This window comes from Cyphomyrmex costatus, unplaced genomic scaffold (genome assembly GCF_001594065.2).
Source record: "Cyphomyrmex costatus isolate MS0001 unplaced genomic scaffold, Ccosl1.0 scaffold907, whole genome shotgun sequence".
NCBI classification, from domain to species: domain Eukaryota; kingdom Metazoa; phylum Arthropoda; class Insecta; order Hymenoptera; family Formicidae; genus Cyphomyrmex; species Cyphomyrmex costatus.
The window spans coordinates 138,798-158,118 of NW_017280492.1; the positions used below are offsets into that span (position 1 = coordinate 138,798).

General features: G+C 33.9%; 1 protein-coding gene across 2 annotated transcripts in view; it reads right to left on the reverse strand.

Moving 5' to 3' along the window:
- The window catches only part of uif (sushi, von Willebrand factor type A, EGF and pentraxin domain-containing protein uif), a 33,811-nt gene extending 21,562 nt beyond the window's left edge, over positions 1 to 12,249 (reverse strand). The window contains exons 1-4 of one of the 2 annotated variants that reach the window (XM_018549859.1): positions 12,178 to 12,249; positions 8,519 to 8,552; positions 2,648 to 2,729; positions 1,734 to 1,900 (exon numbers count right to left, since the gene is read on the reverse strand). In XM_018549859.1, coding sequence (XP_018405361.1) covers positions 1,734 to 1,900; positions 2,648 to 2,729; positions 8,519 to 8,552; positions 12,178 to 12,249 — 355 coding nt within the window. Of the gene's footprint in view, positions 1 to 1,733; positions 1,901 to 2,647; positions 2,730 to 8,518; positions 8,553 to 12,171 lie in introns of both variants that reach the window. The other variant, XM_018549858.1, reaches the window with a different exon arrangement.
- Between the last annotated feature and the right edge of the window lie 7,072 nt (positions 12,250 to 19,321).

Sequence of the window (19,321 nt, forward strand, 5' to 3'; positions counted from 1 at the left end):
ATATATATATATATATATACACACAATATACATATATATCCTTATTTATAAGTAATTACATCTGTTGCTAGCGATGCATAATTAAGCTTGAGCATAATTAATAGTGCGGTTTATTAAAGGTACACAAATGCGCTAGACGAGGATAAATTGTAGTTTGCAGCAAACCGACAAGAAACGGCGACGTCTGAGTATTGTTATAGGAAAAGTGTGCCTCTGTCCCGCGTGTGCGAGTTCCGTGTTTTCGACCCTGATAGAAACTGGCCCTACGTATTATGCGTATAGCACACGCCTTTTACATAAAAAGTTTTTTTATTTAAATTAATTTTTTTCATTTTGTACTGTTATCTCTTTAAATTTTTTGTGGTAACACTTGAATTGAATGAGATAACGCAATTTTGCGATATAATAATGTTTTGAAGGAAGATTAAATAACTAATTACTACAACTTTGGTTGGAAGACAAATATGTTAATTGTGATATAATAACTTTTTTAACAAAAAACTAAACTACATATTTGGAATAGAAAGATTCTTTAATTGGAATACAAAGACATATATTTAGATTTCGTTGTATATAAAAATAAAGACAGTACCACTTTTACTTTTTAATTTTGTAAGGATAATACTACTACTTGCATTTTGAAAGATAGATCACGTGGTTTAGATTTAATTATATATAAATAGTTTTTTGCGTGGAGCATATACTCTTAGCGCCTTTTTTACTTTTTTGAAAAAAGGTAAATTTTTTAGTTTTTTACATAGAACATACGCTCGTAACGCTTTTTATGTAAAGTAACATGAACAACAACGAAAAACTATACATGTATATAATATTTACTTGATATACCGTTAAGGCGGCGGTATACGATGCTTGTTTTCTTTCTAGATTACTATAGCTGGATTAGATTCTTACCACCGTATTGGCTGCGACTGGCACTGTCAGCGGTTCTAAAGCCAGCGGCACACGATGCTTGTTTTTCTGCTGAATTGCTAGCTGGATTAGAATCTTGCTATCGTGGCTGCGGTGCTGACAGTGCCAATATCGTAGTCAATCCGATGTTGCAGACTTTCTTAATATACACCATTTCGATTAAAAAGATTAATACAATATTATTAAATTAATTGTCAATTTAATTTGTGCTATTATTATCTCACAGTTCAACTTATGTGTTTCAAGATTAAAAACAATTTCGGCGTCTAGTTTACAAAACAAGGTATGTATCATATATAAATTTTGACCGAAAATATATTATGTAAGCATTAAAATCCAACTTAGACCGTTGGGGCTTTAGCAAAGTTTGGTTGGGTATGCCGTATACAGTGTGTCGCATTCATGCGACAAAACGGTAAGTAGTATAGCTGAAGTTAATAATTGAAAATGAAATTTTGTAGGAAAACTAAAAGTTAAAAAGACGAAAAAAAAAAATCGTATTTTGGAATTGATATCAAATAGATTCTGATAATGAGAGGATTGAACATTTGTAACTTATAGAATTTCCACTCCCTTCATTTCGTTCACTCCGAGAATCGCATTTGATAACTGCATCATGTAGAATATCGGTCAAGGTCTCTTAAGCAGTCGATCGTTAATGGCGAAGAGCGCGAGTCACACTCAAGAGACAGATAAAGAAAAAGGAAGAAGAGAAATTGCACAGGATGCGTTCGGTTACGGGATCTGCTCTTGCAGAATGTGGACGTCTGCAAATCAAGTGAAACGGAATTGCGTATACGAACCAGCGTATTGCGAGACGAGCATTCCCGCGGCAGATTCGAGTGTGTTGGTACGTAAGTAGTCGAGCGAAGCGAGACCCAGCCAGTAACGATCCAAATGCCGGCCGATCATGTTCGCCGACATGTTGTTCTCGTTGTACGATTCTACCACCATCAGTTCGCTCCCGTATCTGCAATAAATCATCAATACCACACCGGTGACTCGTCTCACAATGCAGCAGAGTCGAGAAGAATAAGAAAAATGGAATATCCTTTATCTCGGAAAAATTGAGATGATCTTAAAATAAGAGAATTGTTTCTATAGCTGAACACTCAAGCGCGATTTTTAAAAATTTAAAGATTAGATATATGTATATGTTTGTGCGGTGAAAGCGAGAAAGAAAATTCTATTACAATTTATATAGTACAGAAATAAAAGGCAGATCTAAAAACGGATTACGAGTATATGGATACCGTCCCAGTATCTGAGAATGGATTGAAATGGATTAAAATGGATTCAGATTTTCAGAAATACGGATTCATAAATGTAAAAATGAATCCTTTTCAATCCGAATGCGTTTTTATTCATTTATAGGAATTGCATGGAGCATATCTGTATACCTTTCAATCTAAAAATAATATCAGCTTTTTCAGTGCGTTTGTGATCATAATGAATACTGTACAATTCAAAATTTTGAATAGGAAACGCAGTTTTTCAATCCAGTTGCATCCAATTGAGTCTAATTGAATCCAAAAAAAAAAAAGTTTTCGCTGTTTAAAATATGAATTCGAATAGACAAAATGTCCAATCCATTTTAATCCATTCTCGGACGCTGAGGTGTGTTCATTCTAATGAAAGAGATACCGTGTTGTATTTTGTAAAAGTCAAATCTTAGATGTTTATAATAAAAGGGAATAAGATCGATAGTACGCCTTACCTCCTGCATAATTCCGCCGCTTTTTCCCAGGAATGCCTGATGTTGAAGAATTTGTAACAGTGTATGCCTCGCAGCTCCCATCCTGTTCAAGGAAACATTGCATTAAACTGTCTGTCTTGAATGCGTAGAGATTGTCTGTGCGGAAAAGTTGTAGTAATGCGTCGCGTGCACGCAATATATTGGCTAAGGGGACTATTGCAACATCATATTGTGTACCGATTATAATTGATTAAAATCTCTAAAATTATAGTAAAAAAAGATTGTAATACGTTTATCAATTTTTTAACATCTTATTTTATCGTCACAGTCGTGAAATTGTTGAAAACTAGAAAATACTGGCACTCGTACGGATTTAGGAAGCCTTTTATTTTAAGGTCGGCAAGCGTTTCCGTGCAACCGGATACTTTAACTATCTTTTGCTGGCAGGCATACAGAAGATAGGAAAGGCGGTTAATCGGTGACCTGCACAGTCCGTCCTGACAGTGATACAATGGCCCCAATTGTTTTTAGTGCATACGTTGTGCACTTAAGGGGTTGATTGAAGTCGAGATGAATCTCGTGAAATAGTATAAAATTAAGTACCTAAAGTAGCTGATTATTGACAAAAATCATTAATAAATTCTGCTCATTTTTTGCAATGCAAATTAAAATAAATAAACTGTCTATGTTGAGCTGAATGAATTTAATGTTGTTCTTAAATTTTATAATATAAATAAAAATACTGTTACGTATATCAGCTATTCAATTCATAAGAATAACAGTTTAACAAGTTTGATAGATAGTGTTATTGATTTACGTATATTTATTCATCAGTAATCTAGTTTAACTCCTCTGTCAGATTTAACTGTTGATACTTTTTACAGTAGCCGGATTAACTTGATATCTTTAATACCATGATTTATATGTACCTATCTGATTCAGAAGATTTTCTCAAATCCATGATTAGTCAGAGAGTAATTTGATGTACTTGCTCACTCGACTGAGAAATTACATCGAAATAATTTTCTTCATTGACCGACGTGAATATTATACGTAAGAAACTTGTATTCAGATTGCTCCCGGCGGCACGAGCTTCTTTTATTTTACGGCATGTCGTACATCGTTTCAGGATACTTGTTGAGTTTCCGCGAACTCGATTCGTGTCAGTGGTTCGATCAAAGTAAACCACCACCTAAGGTGCGTTCCGTATCGCGCATGATGCATGTTCTTGTTTAATATTTGGCGAGCAACAAGGACAAACCATGTGTTGTGACTCTACTAGTCTTACGATGGGCTGGATTGAAGAACTGCACAGTTATTAATTGTCTTTAATCTTTTTCTTCTTCTAAATTTGGATGGCCCAGAGGTTCCGGTAAAGCCGGATTATCGTGGCCAGAAATTGACTTTAGTCTTTACCTTTACTCACAGCGCGTCGTACAATCCGCCATTAAGTCGAGAGAGAGAGAGAGTCAGAGAGGACGCGGAAAAAATGATAGATAATCGATCGCCAATCGATCGCGCGATTAAATCGATAAAGAAGGTCACGGATATCGAACGAGGTAAGCGCACAGAGGGCGCAGGACCTTTTGCGATCCAGCATCTCACCATGCGAGAAACGAAACGCACCCCTAGACAGAATCTTGTTGTATAACAAGTGGTATTGTATTCTGTAGAATCTCTGAACACGCCATGTAAATGAGCTGTTAGTAACGTTTCGACGTTTCGATCCACGAGAAGGTACAACATATTTCGTATAATTATCTGAATACAATAAAGCGAACACGAAACAGCGTATTGTTTTTTTTTGTTCAGAAAATAATAATGCTACCAGGTAGAACTAATTTATATTTCCTAAGCTTTAAATAGATACTCAAAGCTCTCTCTAGCTTTAAATAGATTTTAAAGAATTTGAAAAAAATTGTCTATTTCTATCCATATAATTATCCAATTCACGTTATTTACTGATAGTTTCTGCTTGTTATTAAATGATAATAACAAGTATCATATGTATATAAATACTCAGGGAATTCTTCCGTAGCTGAATATTTTCCAATCGAAATAGATTAGCACTATTTCTAGGCAATTATTTTTATAAACAAAATAATATTTAATGTTTTATTTTATTTTTATTTTTGACGGATATTATAATTATTTTTCCTCTCCTAGTGCTGAATGAAACAGAAGATTATACGGAATTAAAAATGCTTTGCATTTTGTTTAAACACACAAGTTGCGTGGAAAAGAAACAAGACGCAGCATCACTCAGAGTCATATTGCTGATGCAGTCGACGTTGGGTTATTCGTTGGGACAGACACGATGACGACCTTCCTTTCTTTTAAAAGGTCAAATGGTCATGCACGCATATATGATTCTCTCGACGTCCATTAGGAGCATTTCTCGTCCGAAGATCGTGTAAATATAATTTTCTTTCGGCGGTCGAGATACATATGATATTTTAACCAATGATAGTGTAATATTGTGTTAATGATGCATCGCAGTTGATTTGAAAAATAAAGGAAATCTCGACATTCCGCTATTATAAAATGTAGATTGAAATATATAGAGCGAGCATTTTAAACAAAAATATCTATATCTATATTGTGTTAAATCTGGTCTTTGCTAAAATTTTTGTGTTGATTTTTTAACATGTTCATGAGTGTTATATAATTTAGTATAATATGATTGTGTTATTTGAATATATTGCTCTAAATTGATATTCAACATTTTTTAGTGTTAAAATTAATTAATAGGAAAATTTGGGTGCACACAGTAGAAAACATTACTTATTTGTGTTGGAAATGGTTCATTCACAAATTTTCCAACTATTTGAAATATGTGAAATAAAATTGACCTTGTGATCGATGATATTTAGTATTCAATGAAATATATTTTAGATACGAAAGAAATTGGAGCAAAACTAGTGACAATCGAAAGATGAGCTAGAAAATGAATGATACAATCTTTTGACTTGATAGTTGGGACTTGGGACGCGAGTATGCGGAAAGGCAGCCTCTCTATCTTCGTTTCCTCGTTTTCTTTTTTCAGCAAAAGCCTTCTTGCGAGAAGTATGGTATGCGCGCGTGCGGAGTAAGACGGATGATCGCGTAAGAACAGATGAGTGAGCAAGTTGCCGGATGTTCTACTTTTTGGAATCCCGTTCGACGGTGCTCTCGGTCGAGTTTCCTCCAAGGTGCGAATGTACAACCGTTGCGCTTGAAATGCGAAAAGTCGACGTACAATTTTTAGAGCCGACGGCCTGAGGTGGGCGATTCAATGATACTTCTGGAGTAGACGAGAAGGAGGTGATTGAAAGAGAAAATGGCCGCTGTGGAATTTTTGCGGGTCCAGGAATGCCGTCCTATACCTTTGAGTCTACCTGAATCTACCTGAATCGATCTACCTGAATCTACCTGATACGTTCATCTTCATATATCGATTCGTGCGTCAGGTGGATCGAAAATTTCAGCCTTTAAATACAGGGTTCCACCTGCATTAAATACAATTCGCCTTGCTGGCATTAAACGTCATAGATTAAGGTAAAGTTTGATCTGGCTTGATGTGTGGTACGATTCAAATTTCGAGATCTTAATTTGAAATTTAATATTCTTTATTTGCATCTTAAATAATATTGTATTTTCGAAGGTCCATGCACTTAACATGTGAAATATAAAAAATGCTGAACGAATGAGGACTAAAGAGACATATGTTTTGCAATGAATTCCAGAACGCTTAAAATGTTAATATTTATGTAAATAGAGAGTCATGTTTTTAGAATGTAGATTTTATTCTCATTATCAAATTAACGTAATGTATTAACATATTAATTAAATATGTATATTAGAATACAAGATTTATTTTCTGAAATAAAAATTCTATTTTGATTTACTTTGATCTACTTTAATTCTGAAAAATTATTTTTTATTCTATGATATTAAATAGGGTCATGTTTAACTATTAGTATAATGTTCAATAATATTTATTTACTTGTTCACAATGTTAAAAATTCTTTGTTTAATTAATTTAATATTAAATGAAATATATTCGTTTAAAGTTAAATAATATTTATTTGTTGCTATCGTTTAAATTGAATGATATTTTTTGTCGACATCCTTTTTAATGTTAATGATATTTATTCAAAACAATCTCTCGGTGTCTCGATATGAAATCGTTTCGCAATGTTGCAGTTATTATGAGATCGAAGGTGTGAACGAATGAATCGTCGATTAATTGAAGTAAGAAAGAACGAGAAAATAGAAAACACGGAAAAAATAGCACTTGCAATTTTTCAGGCGCACGCAACGACTTATGGCTAGCGACCAATCGGCCTCATATGGTACGTGCAACCTACTTAATTGCATCGGCGAGTAAACGAAGAAAAGTGGAGCAGTGTTACGAATGGCCGAACTCTTATTCTCATTGTCTCTTATGAGATTTATTTACCGGACATGCGTATACTTGTTTCATTGTCGAAACTTTGCTACTGCCGGAGCGAGGAATAATTGTCGGCGTGCGATTTGTGATTCAAAGCGTTTCTGTGTGATTTAAATGTAAGTAACGACGCGTCCTAGTAAAAAAAAAAAAGAAGGAATCTTCCGTTGATTTCCCTTATTTGCATTGTACTGTGCGCCATGCGGGCAAAGATAATATTTTTATATAAAGACGCAAGGAATTAATCCTGCAAAACTATCTGTCACTGTATCTGCAACAAAAATTCTCGCTAATAAGAAACGAGTTAAAATAAACGAACTCCTTTTTTACGATCGAATTGTCACTTATAATAGAGTCGTGCTTTACTACCATAAAGTTTCTTTATATATCATAGCTATTCTACAATAATGTGCTTTTTGTTTCCTGTTTCTTGCTTTTTTATCTCTTTTGTCTCTTTAGAAATTCCTCAACTTTTATCTCGAGAAACAGAAAATGATGAAACATCGCATAATACAGTGCAATACAGTGGCATTACCGGTATAACCATAAAATGCGATATAATAAAAAAAAAAAAAAGTAGGCTGTCGGACAAAGAGAGTGAATAAAAAGGCAAAGAAAACTCTATAATAAACTCTAGAATAGAATAATGAAAGAGTTACATAATATTGTGTTAAAAAGTGATTAATTATGTGAAAACAGTTCAAAGAATTTCGGGTTGTTTATCTTGTTATTTATAAGAAAAACCGTTTTATGTTATTGATGCAAACGTATTATACTTTTATATATTGAATTTTATTGATCTAGACATTAGAGTTATCGACAATTCTAGCTATAGATACTTGCCGCAAGATGGACGGAACTTTCCGATTGATCTAATATATGGTAAGTTGGCTGCCTCGTGAATGGCGATTTCTACAATGTCTGGATTAACTTATAAAGTTCGTTTAAAAAAAAGTAATTGCGGAGCAACTTTCACATTATCTTGCGTCGTACTTTCTGTTATCGGATTCGCGGGATTTACTCATAAATCAACCGTCTGATGACCGTTTCGAATGTAGATTAACTTTTGGATTAACTTACTTTTTTATTTTTCTCCAGAGAGAGAGAGAGAGAAAGAGAGAGAGACCAGAGTTCTTAGAATTATAAAACGCTAAAGACTAAATTAAAGTTAGTTTATAGTAATAGAAAGCAACACATGAGAGTCATATATAGATATTTAATTAGAATATAATATTTTAATTTTTTTACAATTACTTACAATTAGCGTACTTCTACGTTTAAAATAATTTCTCGTGCTCTTTTAACGAGTAATTTTAAATCGTACTGAAGAATTATCTTTAAATTTGTCTGAATAGATAAATTTACAAATACCGGACATAATCTTTCGGAAAAAAAGGAAAGATTTATTTTTAGTACTATTTTTTATTAAATTTTACTGTCTACGAGTGAATGTTATTACTTACCGTTTGGACAGGTAAACACATTTGTAGTAGGAACCTGCAACACAGAATAAAGCACGTTTACATAACACTAATAGTTAACGCTTGATCATAAATTGAATTATAGTTGCTATCTGAGTTCTAAATTGCAGTATAGTATCAATGATATATAAATATAGAGTTCGTATATAATACAAATTAAAAAAAAAACTCGTAAATTATTGGCTAGTAAGACAAACTGTCATTGTCATGAAAAATTTAACAAATAATAATAAAAATAATAAAATTCTTTTGTGAATTGTTAAGTTGAAAGCAAATTGAAGTGAGTCAAAAAGTCTTGTACCATTTTGCAGTTTACGTGATATTTAACGAGATATTAGACCTTAAAGGTAGCCAAATAAATGCGTTTGTTCGACCTAAGTTTTCGACTCAGTTCGCTCTTCTCTAATAGGCGATTTAATCGGTTAATGACACCCTGTATATAAAGAATAGAAAGTTTGTACACATAATAATGTCCAGTATTTATTATTAAATATTTTATTTTAGAAACGTTTTTTGGAGAAAGATCTTTGCCCAAATGTTAAGTCTTCTCTATACATAAAACAAGTTAATTAATCATAATTCAACACTTATGTTTATATTTAAAAATTACTTGCTTCGACATAAAATTGTTAACTTATGTAGGCACTAATATAATTTTATTATTCACTGTAGTTTCACCGTCCTACATCATTATTTTGATATTATAATAATTTTTTATATATAGTTTTTGGAAAATTAAATATTTTCTAGATTAACGCATCTCCAGCCGTATAGACATTATTTTACTCTCACTTTCTAATATATATTTTATTTATTATTTTGATAATTTGATAAGATTATTTTTAGATCTATCTAGTTAAATATCTATTTTAAAAACTATTCTTTTCATATACGGCAAACTGAAATAAATAGGTAACAAAAATATTATATCATAAATTTTTTGCTACAAATATATTTCTTATACCAATCGATCAATGGGACTTCGGCGACCAAGATCGTAAATTTTACATTTTTGTATGGGATTGCTTCACACAAATGGAAGTCCTGCGTGTCGAATTTAACTGTGAAAAGGCGCCAGTTAGACCAAGACATGCTAGACACATTGTTATGCGGCGGGAGAAAGTGAAGATGCAATCTGTCCAACGATCTTCGTTTCTCGCATCCGTCTCTCAAGAGCACGGAAAGTACCCGCTACTCCACGAGAGCGGCTCGGATGCGTTCTCGTCCATATACATACACGTATATTTCGACGTTGCTATGCGTGCGTATCAGTGATATAACGGTGACTACATTCCTGCGAGAGAGGTGCGAGTTGTATTAGATGTATAGAAAGGCTGCGCCCTCGCATTCCCGCGCGCACGAATACGCTTGAAAATCGAGTCCTCGAGTGCCACACACGCAACTCGAAGTTATTTCTTTGTAACATGTTACGATAAGAGCAATTTTACGACGTCGTGAAATATGTTATATGTCTATTAGGTAATTATGCAACGAAACGCAATAAAACCTCGTAGGAGTTTTAAGGGAAAAAAGTGTATAATTATTAAATTATTATAATGAAAAAATATTGATAAAAAAGAAGTATGGAAAGTAAACGTAATATAGAAGAATTAAAATCTATTTTAGAGAGATTTTTCTGAATTTTGTTTGCGCACCCATCTTGCATTTCTGCAAAGCGATTTACACTTTTTACAATCATAATTGTTTTGGACAGATTTAGTTGGGTTTAAAGAGGAACGTTTCGCTTCTCGAGAGAGCCTCGTCAAGGCGTTATGCAGAAACGTTTTGCCTCGGACTTGCATTCTTGCTACATTCCCTTCTCTCTCCCTCATATATCGGGCCAGTTCTTGTAGTCAAGATATTGCATCTGTGTGCGGCACCTTGGCGTGCGTATCAGCCACGTCGTACACACGTGCGGCGCTCGGTGTGTGCATTGAAATTCACTTTCACCTCACATATGCGATATCTCGTGGAAACGAACTCTGACACCGCTAACTCCTACGGAGAGTCGGCCTCCACGCCGCCGCCGCCGCCGACATACCAATTACTTCATAATCCACAGTGGAAACTTGCAAGAATCTCGACGTAGGGCTCGTATCGCGCGTGTTTTCTTCTTGACCGAGACCGCCTCACCTGCCGGCGCGCGGCGTGATAGGCTCTGTGCAACTTTTTCCTTGTCACAGACAAAATTACTTTCGCTGCGAGTACTTAGATTCTTCCTGTTTACACCGACCGTGACTGTGACTGCGTTCCGAAATTCGCTGCCACTGCTGAAAATCTGTAGTACACGTAATGTCGATGAACTATAATTGATTTTCAGAACTGGCAGCGAATATCGGAACACAGCTGTGTTAAAAGCTGGTCGGGATCATTTGATCAAATTCACGCAGGTAATAGTTGCGTTTAGGTGATGCGTAAACGATGTCTACAACATATATTTTTTTCATTACATTCGGTCGCAGTCGTTTATATGAGAAAAATCACTTTTTTTGTCTTGCTTTCTCTCTGCATAATTCCTTGAAAAATGCAGCTTCGAGGCTAATTTTGGGTTTTATATCTCATTGGTGGCAACTAATGACATTATAAAAAGAAAATGTATAACTATTTTTACACGCACATATTTTTCTCAATTATTGAACAATTTTTTTAAAACTTAACTTTTTTTTAAATAAATGACTACATCTGTTTTAGTAAATATGCCTATGTAACTGCAAGTTACAAATTTTATGCAAGATTTCATCACATGATTTGTGTTTTTCTATCGAGGAAAGAGATATGAAACAATAATTGGGTCACGGAAAAGGTGATGGTATAATATAGACAAATGATTAATTCAAAATTCTTTTGCACAATGTACTACGTGTAATATGGGAGATGATTGTAAATATCAGTAGATAATAGCCGTAGTTAACTTTTAACCCTTACAGGGGCAGTAGGACGTACACTTTCCACTTCTGTTTCATAAATCTTCTTCATGTTTTTTTTTTATATTTAACTTATACTAATGTAAACATATATTAATATAATTTATATTTTCGAAAACTTTTATATACTGTCACTTTTAGTGATATTTTAATTTAAAATAATTTTTCCGAATTAATTATGCTGTACATATAAATTAATCAAGCCAAAAGGCTACAGATTTATTTTGATGATTTAACAAAATTATTTTCTAATCTGTATCTGACTAAATTTTTTAAATATTTTAACGCAATACCTTTCTTTTGTTATAAGTAATATTCGAACATTTAGTGAATTTATAAGGCCGATATATCCTGGAAGATGTTGAAACTCTGACTCGATATCATGTACTGTTAGAAATGCTTCCTTTACATATGTAAATGAAGCTCGTAATTACGAACGAAATTAAAAATAATGAATGATTTAATTGAAAATTAAGTTACAGTAGCTACTTAAATGTAACGAGCGTGTACATTAAATTTCATAAAATTTTATGAAAAGTATAACAAATTTCGTAAAGTTTCATGATAAACACATTCAATTTTATGTACACATGTACGCAAATATGTTTTTCTTTTATAAATACATTAAATTTAATGTAATGTCGTGAAATTGAATTTAAATTGTGTAGTAACTTGAAGGTATATTAAATTTTTAACAGTGTATACTTGAACGCTTACCTGAGACTCCGTTAGCTGAAGATGGCACAAGAGGACGGCGACCCAAACGGTCGCCAATTCTCTTATCAGCATATTTCTGCAACAGACAAGACATTCTACTTAAATGGACGTCGATCTTGTGTCGTACGGCTGTAATTAAACGATTGTACGATATCGTCGGATGGAGTAACGGAGGCAGGGTGCGTATAATCTCTCTCGAAACTCTTTCAATCTTTTTCGGAATTTCTCGTCGGTGGACTATAAATGGCGTTATCGACGCATTTAGCGATGCAACAATTTTGTACGTTTCGTCGCAGCAGATTTACGATTTTGCAAGTTTATGACACGCGAGTCGTACCGGTGGATCGCGGCGCATAGTCGAGAAATTCAACCACATTTTTTTCCTCGCGTTCATCGAACGTTCGTCATAATCGCGAAAGAACGCGGAAGGTATCGTCGTTACTGCACGCCGTCGAATACACACCCGCTCCCATAAAATTCCTTACGGTCTATCTCTCTCTCTCTCTCTCTCTCTTTCTGCGCGCGCGCGTGTATATGTGCGTGTATATGGTTGAATTGTGGCGCACAGCGACTGCATACCTCGCCCTGCGTAACCGAGTGCCGCAATAACCGTCGCCACATCGCCAGAGAGTCGCGAGGATTATTATTGATGACGTTACGCTGTACTGCGCACCTGTGTCTATTAACTCCGGACTAGCAAATTATTTTTTATCACGACAACCCCAACGTGGGTATCAATCACGCTGCTATTCCGCATTTGTCTCGTGTGTCTCGCAAATATGTCGCACCCTTTTGCCCTGTGGAGTGGCGAGTCTAAAAGAGTCGTCAAAAATTCGATCCCGAAAATGGAATGGAACAGTATATCCTGTTGCGACTCGTTTTCTTACAGTTTTCTCTCTCTTTTCAGAGCTTTATATAACTGAATAACCACCGTCTATTTAGCAACTACTTCAAATTTTTTAATGTAATTTTTGTATAAATAATTCTATTTAAAAAAGGAAATCTTTAATTTTGTCATATTTATAAAAATAAAATGTCTGTTACGTTTTTTGTTACGTTTATGCTTTTTAAAGCATAAGATTTATAAAAAGTTATACTGTAACTTTGGCAATCAACTCTGGTAGTCAAATGGCACTTCATTAATTGTTCAGACGAGAAGAAAAAAGAATTGTGTTTTAATATTAATTGTATTCCTTGGATGTGTATAGTAGAAAGGATTGCTCGATATCTGATTTCTGGCAATATATTCAGCTAAAATTTTAGTGAAATTTTGTGTATAATACATAACAATACAAATACTTAAAAAGTTTTATTATTGCACTATATACAATATTCTTTAGAAATATAATACCGGATCTCTCTCTCTCTCTCTTTGGCAAATATCCGGTATCTTAATTGCTTCTTCCCGGATATTCAGTGCATCTCTAATTAATTATTTACAGCACTACAAATATAAGTTAAGCTAATCACAAAATTGCTTGTTCCAAGTTTCGAAATCTAAAAGTAATGTAAATTTAATTATGCGTTTATCTCGTCGACATCGAAACGTATCTTTATGAATCGTTGAAGAAGGATCTGTATATATAAAAATTCCGAAACATTCGATATTATTATTTTTATTTTATGTGTTGTTTCTTAGTAATATTATAAACTAGAAATTTATTAATTAAAAATCTTATTACCGCTCGTTTTTTCTTTATACTTTGCATTGTAAAAAACGAGCGAAATCTAATTATAAATATATATATATATATATATATCTATGTTTATAGCAGCCCTTAGTAGATTCCAAATTGAAAAAAAAGGAAACAGAATAAGAAAACGTAATATAGTGATTAAAGCAGAGCAGGCGTGTATTACCACAGCTGCGTTTTCCACATCGTAAGCAATTGTGGGTAGACGCGTGACGCAACGGTCGCGAGGCGTATCGTAGATGAGCGAACTCGTGAGAAGTGCTGGAAAGCGATCCCCGTGCGCTTCACGGTACACCGTCGTTTACGTGGCATACGGATCGCGAAAGTTTATTATATTTTGCAGTTCGTGCGGTTGTACGGCCGCTGCAACAAATGCCATTGTCCGTCCGCGGATCGTCATAATTGTGCCCCGCGCTTAACTGGAGCAAGCGGCCGTGCGATCTGCCACGAGCATCCGCGTTTAATTAGCAGTCTGGTGTAATTAGGACTCTTCAGTTTCAAAGATGCCGATTACGTTGTGAGCTCGTGCAAGAATTCTTTCTTAATCGTACATGTGATCGTGGCCTCTCAACATTTTGGTCGATCGTAGTAATCGTCACGTTGAAAAAAGTTACAACTATAATACTCGTAAGAAATATGAAAAAAATATGAAAAAATGTGTTTAGAGAAATAATTAAGATAAAATGAGAATATTTTTATTTAAATGTACAGCTAATTAATTATTGGTACAGTTAGCTATACATTTAACCAATATAGTTAAAGTTCGTTAAATACACGTTATACTTTTTAGATTTTTTTAGAGTGTAGAGGGAATCAAAGAACGATCGAAGAAGATAACTTTTTAATAACTTTTCGTATTTTTTTTTTTAAATTATTAATCTTTCGACTGTTAGGTACTAATCAAGTGTATATTGGTTAATGAATTTTTATTCACAAAGATAACAGATCGCTTCCCTGCTGCTTTGATTCGTGACATACTTCTATAATTGTTGTTGAGTAGAAGAAGCTAATTTGTGTGAAATAAGTCTTATGCGAATGCTCTTACATAAATACAGGACCGGCTTAAGAGGGGGGGGACTAAGGGGGCTGTAGCCCCGGGGGCCCCATCTTTTTGGAGAGTCACATTGTGCGAAGAGTGGCGCGAGCCCTCTCGTGTCTGCGGCTTCCAACTGAATTAAGAGAACAACTAAGATCATTGTCAATTAACAGTAAATTGTCGAAGAACGCAATAGATTGAATTAACGAGGAATTTGTAAAAGAACTACACTTCAGTCCCTGGGCCAAGAATTCCTTAAACCGGCCCTGCATAAACACGTCGCCTCAGACGAACCGATCGTATATTATACATATCCGAATTCGAAACCCGTTAGATTTACGATCGGCAGGAAGTATCCTATCGACTAGGACCGATCGCGACAGGATTACGATTATTCGTGATTACGTTGTCATCGGTAGAAAATGTTCCTGTGGTGAGAGCTGAATGTCTGATATGCCCCCCACTGCCTCGCGCGTTCGAGATAGCCGATCCCCGACGATTATAACGGTTTATCAGGGAATTCGGATGCTCGTCATAACCGTATGTGTGTATATAAATGTAAATGAAGTGTCTCTTCCAAAGAAACGTCGACGATTATCCATCCGTATAGGTGCACGTTTATCCTGCTCCTGCGTCTTTTTACAGTCATGATACGTACGAAATCGGCAAAATGGAATCGAGCTGGTGTCCTTCGAGTTGTGTTCTCAAAAAGATTCGTGGTTGATAGTAATCAGAGAAGTTAAACCGGTTTGCTTCCTGTGGTTTATATTTATTTCTTGCGAACAAATGGATCCGCCGACGTAGTATAAAAATAAGAACAGTACTTATAGGGTCGCTCTGGGTTGGTATCTTTGATTATACTACTAAACAACCGCCATGTTGTTAGTTGTGCACGAGTACTTATAAGAACGAAAAGTTGCTTAGCTTCTCTATATAGGACAGACTGTAAAATGTTTGAATAGAGGAAACTGATCGATGGCGCCATGTGTTAATTGCTAATTGTGCATAAAATAAAAGAGGTAGTTGTGCGTAGATCGAAGATTGAGGAAAAGGCTGGAGAGTCGGAACCTGAATCCCATGAGAGTTACAGCTAGAACTGGACTGGATCCTAGGTCAGCGCTAGAAAGTATTCGGGCTTCCTGTTGAGCGGCACGAAACGGTGCGTGTAAAAAACGAGCAATGACTCCTAGACTCGTTCGAACGCGGCTTTCCGAGGTGAAGTCGAGCGTGAAGGAACGCGAATAATTCGGTGCTGAGGAACGGCTCACGGATTGCACCATTCGAACGGACGAACTTTTATCGGATAAACCTCGGTCAATTCTTCGGATAATGAAAATCGTGACATAAATAATATAAATAGCTATTGATTGTGGAATTCCATTCAATCGCTTATTCATAAAAATAAACATATTGTAAAATGTTCTTTCGTTAAAACGCTAGACATTAAGGAATTGTAATTGTATCAAGCAGACGTATACATCTTTATGAATAAAAAAGTAAATAATGAAGAAAGCATTGGGAAAGTATTGAAAAAATAAAGCCAGGTATACTATACCGAAAAGGCAATAAAAACTTAATTAAAAGGGTTAATTTCCAAGACAAAGTAACAATTAAAATGAATACTAAATATACAATATTCTAATAAGAATAATCCAAATTTGCAAATAGAAAGTAAATTGAATTTTTGACAAAATACTTTATAATTGAATGAATCGAATAGATCCATCGCGAACTCCGAAAGTCAGATTTACGTGTAACTTCTGAAAAATTCGTGCCGATGGTATACTTATAATTATCCGAGAAATAGAAAGATCGTCGTAATGCATTATTTTGTAATCATGATATTCTGGAGCATGTAATTTAAATTCTGATAAATGCGTGAGGCAATCAGAGTTGTGGACAAATTTATTTATTTTCTCGCGCAGTATGCCGGATAACGGTCTCTCTCTCTCTGTGTTACCAGAAAACGATCGCATCATTGTAATTGCAATAACACTCCAAACATACTTTCTAACTGGATCCTGGGCCAGGTTATCTTGATCCTTACGTCGTGATCAATTATGAAGCGTAATTATAATAATGACTGCGATATTTGTTTGATTCACGCGTAACTGAGAGAAATATAATTTTATACACACACACATACGTAACGCTGAATCAACGTCACTGTTTAATTGCACTTTTTTATTTTATTCCCGGGTTCACTTCCGTCGGATTTCGCAAAGAGACTCGTTTCCCAGGGTGCTTTTTTTTGTAACTATCTGAAAGTATGAGATTATAACGAATTTCCCAGAAAAACGTGTATTTTATCATTTCTCTGTCGATGTTTAATAACAACGATATCTAATAACATGTTGTAGTGTCATTAATATAATGTCGATTTATGTTAAATCACCGTTATTTACTGTTACCAATAGTAAATTGCGATATTTCTTTCCTGTTTGTTGTACTTATTCTCACGTGTAATTTCTTGGTATTGAATTAGAATTCTCATTTAAGACTCGCAGTGTTTGAAGAAAATGGAAATGTAACATGAAGAAGCTGTTTTAACAATCTTTGTTATTAGTGAAATAAGTTTAAAAAGTGATTAGATTAATAAAATCAGATTAAATTTTTTGCAGGTTTTAAGATGTTTATTTGCACACTGAAAAAGAAAACAAATAGTTGTGGCAACTATTTTTTAGCAACATTTGCAATTATAGTATCTTTAACTATTATTATAGGATAATAGCTACTTATCTAGTATCTACTCAACACTGTAAAAATTTAGTTACGACAACATTCTTATATATACTATCAATTGATAGTGAAATAGTATCTTAACTACGTATAAAATAGTTACTTAGATCTCATAAAAATAAAACATAACAATTATATTTTTTTTAGATAGACTATACTATATTATAGTAACTAATTATGATAATCTCTCATGCTGAAGTAACTTTAAAAGATATATTCGAAACATTTTACTAAATTCTGTTCAGCCACGAACATTATCACTAGAAGAACACAGTGCAGTTCAGTTTCTCCTATGAAGAAAACCATTCCGCATACATAAAATGTGCAACATTGGTTCAAACTTCGAAGACAAAAATATAAATAAGAGATTAGTTTCTTGACAATACAGTTTTGAGTACCAAAATTCAGTACTTTTAAAATTCCTAGAAGTTATCTGCACATGTAAAAATTTATAACAATATGTTATAAATAAGTTTTAATAGGAATAATAAATTAATTAATTAAACTAAGAAAATATGATACGACTTTTTTCTCTGAGAGTGTATTATTATTAAATTATATTTATCCTTTCTTTACTAATAAAATTATTACATCTAAAATTTTAAGATAAAATATGAATAAATTTGTAAAGTATGAATATTGTGCTCATTGTTCATGACGCTATCTAAACCAATTAAAAAAAAAATTTTTGCGAGTAAATGTACCTCCTATTCCGTTTCCTTTAGACAGCCTGCACATATAATGGAACTTCAACGACAATTGAGATTTACAGACTTATTTTACGATGAACGAAGATCGTTTTCTACGGTTGAGTTCACCGACTCGAGAAGGGAAAGGAAAGGCTAACTAGAAATATTATTCAAATACAGATATCACGAATGAAATACCGCTGCTCATTGTCCGCCAACCACTTCCGGCTTCCTCCATATATTTCATCAGGGATATATCCGTTCGAGGATGACAAAATTGGTAAACGATACGTCGTGATACCAAACTTGAATTCAACCCACGTATGTCCTCGAAAGATGCTTCTCGTAATTATTATCTCTGCATGTTATACGTAGTGAAGCCCACAATATGACGGTACAGCATTGTTGTCACTTCTTTCGCGATTCACACAACTATTTCTTTTAAATATACAATATAAAACAATATAAAAAATATCATGTGTATATGAAAATATATTATCTAATATAAAATTATACGTACTTATGTATTTTGTGAGCGCAAAAAGTAATACAACTTTGCTCCCGCCGCTTTTACAGGTATAAATTTATACCTGTAAAAACGGCGGGAGCAAAGTTGTACACCTAATATATACGAGGAAAATTTCTTAAAAGAAAAATAAATTATTTAAAAAAGTAAACATTAGCAATTTAGTAAAGAATAAAATAGATTATTTATTTCTCAAAATTATTTTACCTAAAAAGATAATGTAACAAGTAAGATATTCGTATTCTTAATAATAAGTAAAAGAAAATATTGTATCTATAATATGACTTAATGACAAAATACAGTCAACAGGTTTATCTTCTAAGAGACTACGAACATTTATTTTCGAAAAATTTTTTTGTCTGTATTTAGGACAAAACGTATTCATCAATTAATAAATTGCTAATTATTATTTACTTTTTTTACAAATGAGATTTTATATAAAAATCTCTTTTATACAAAT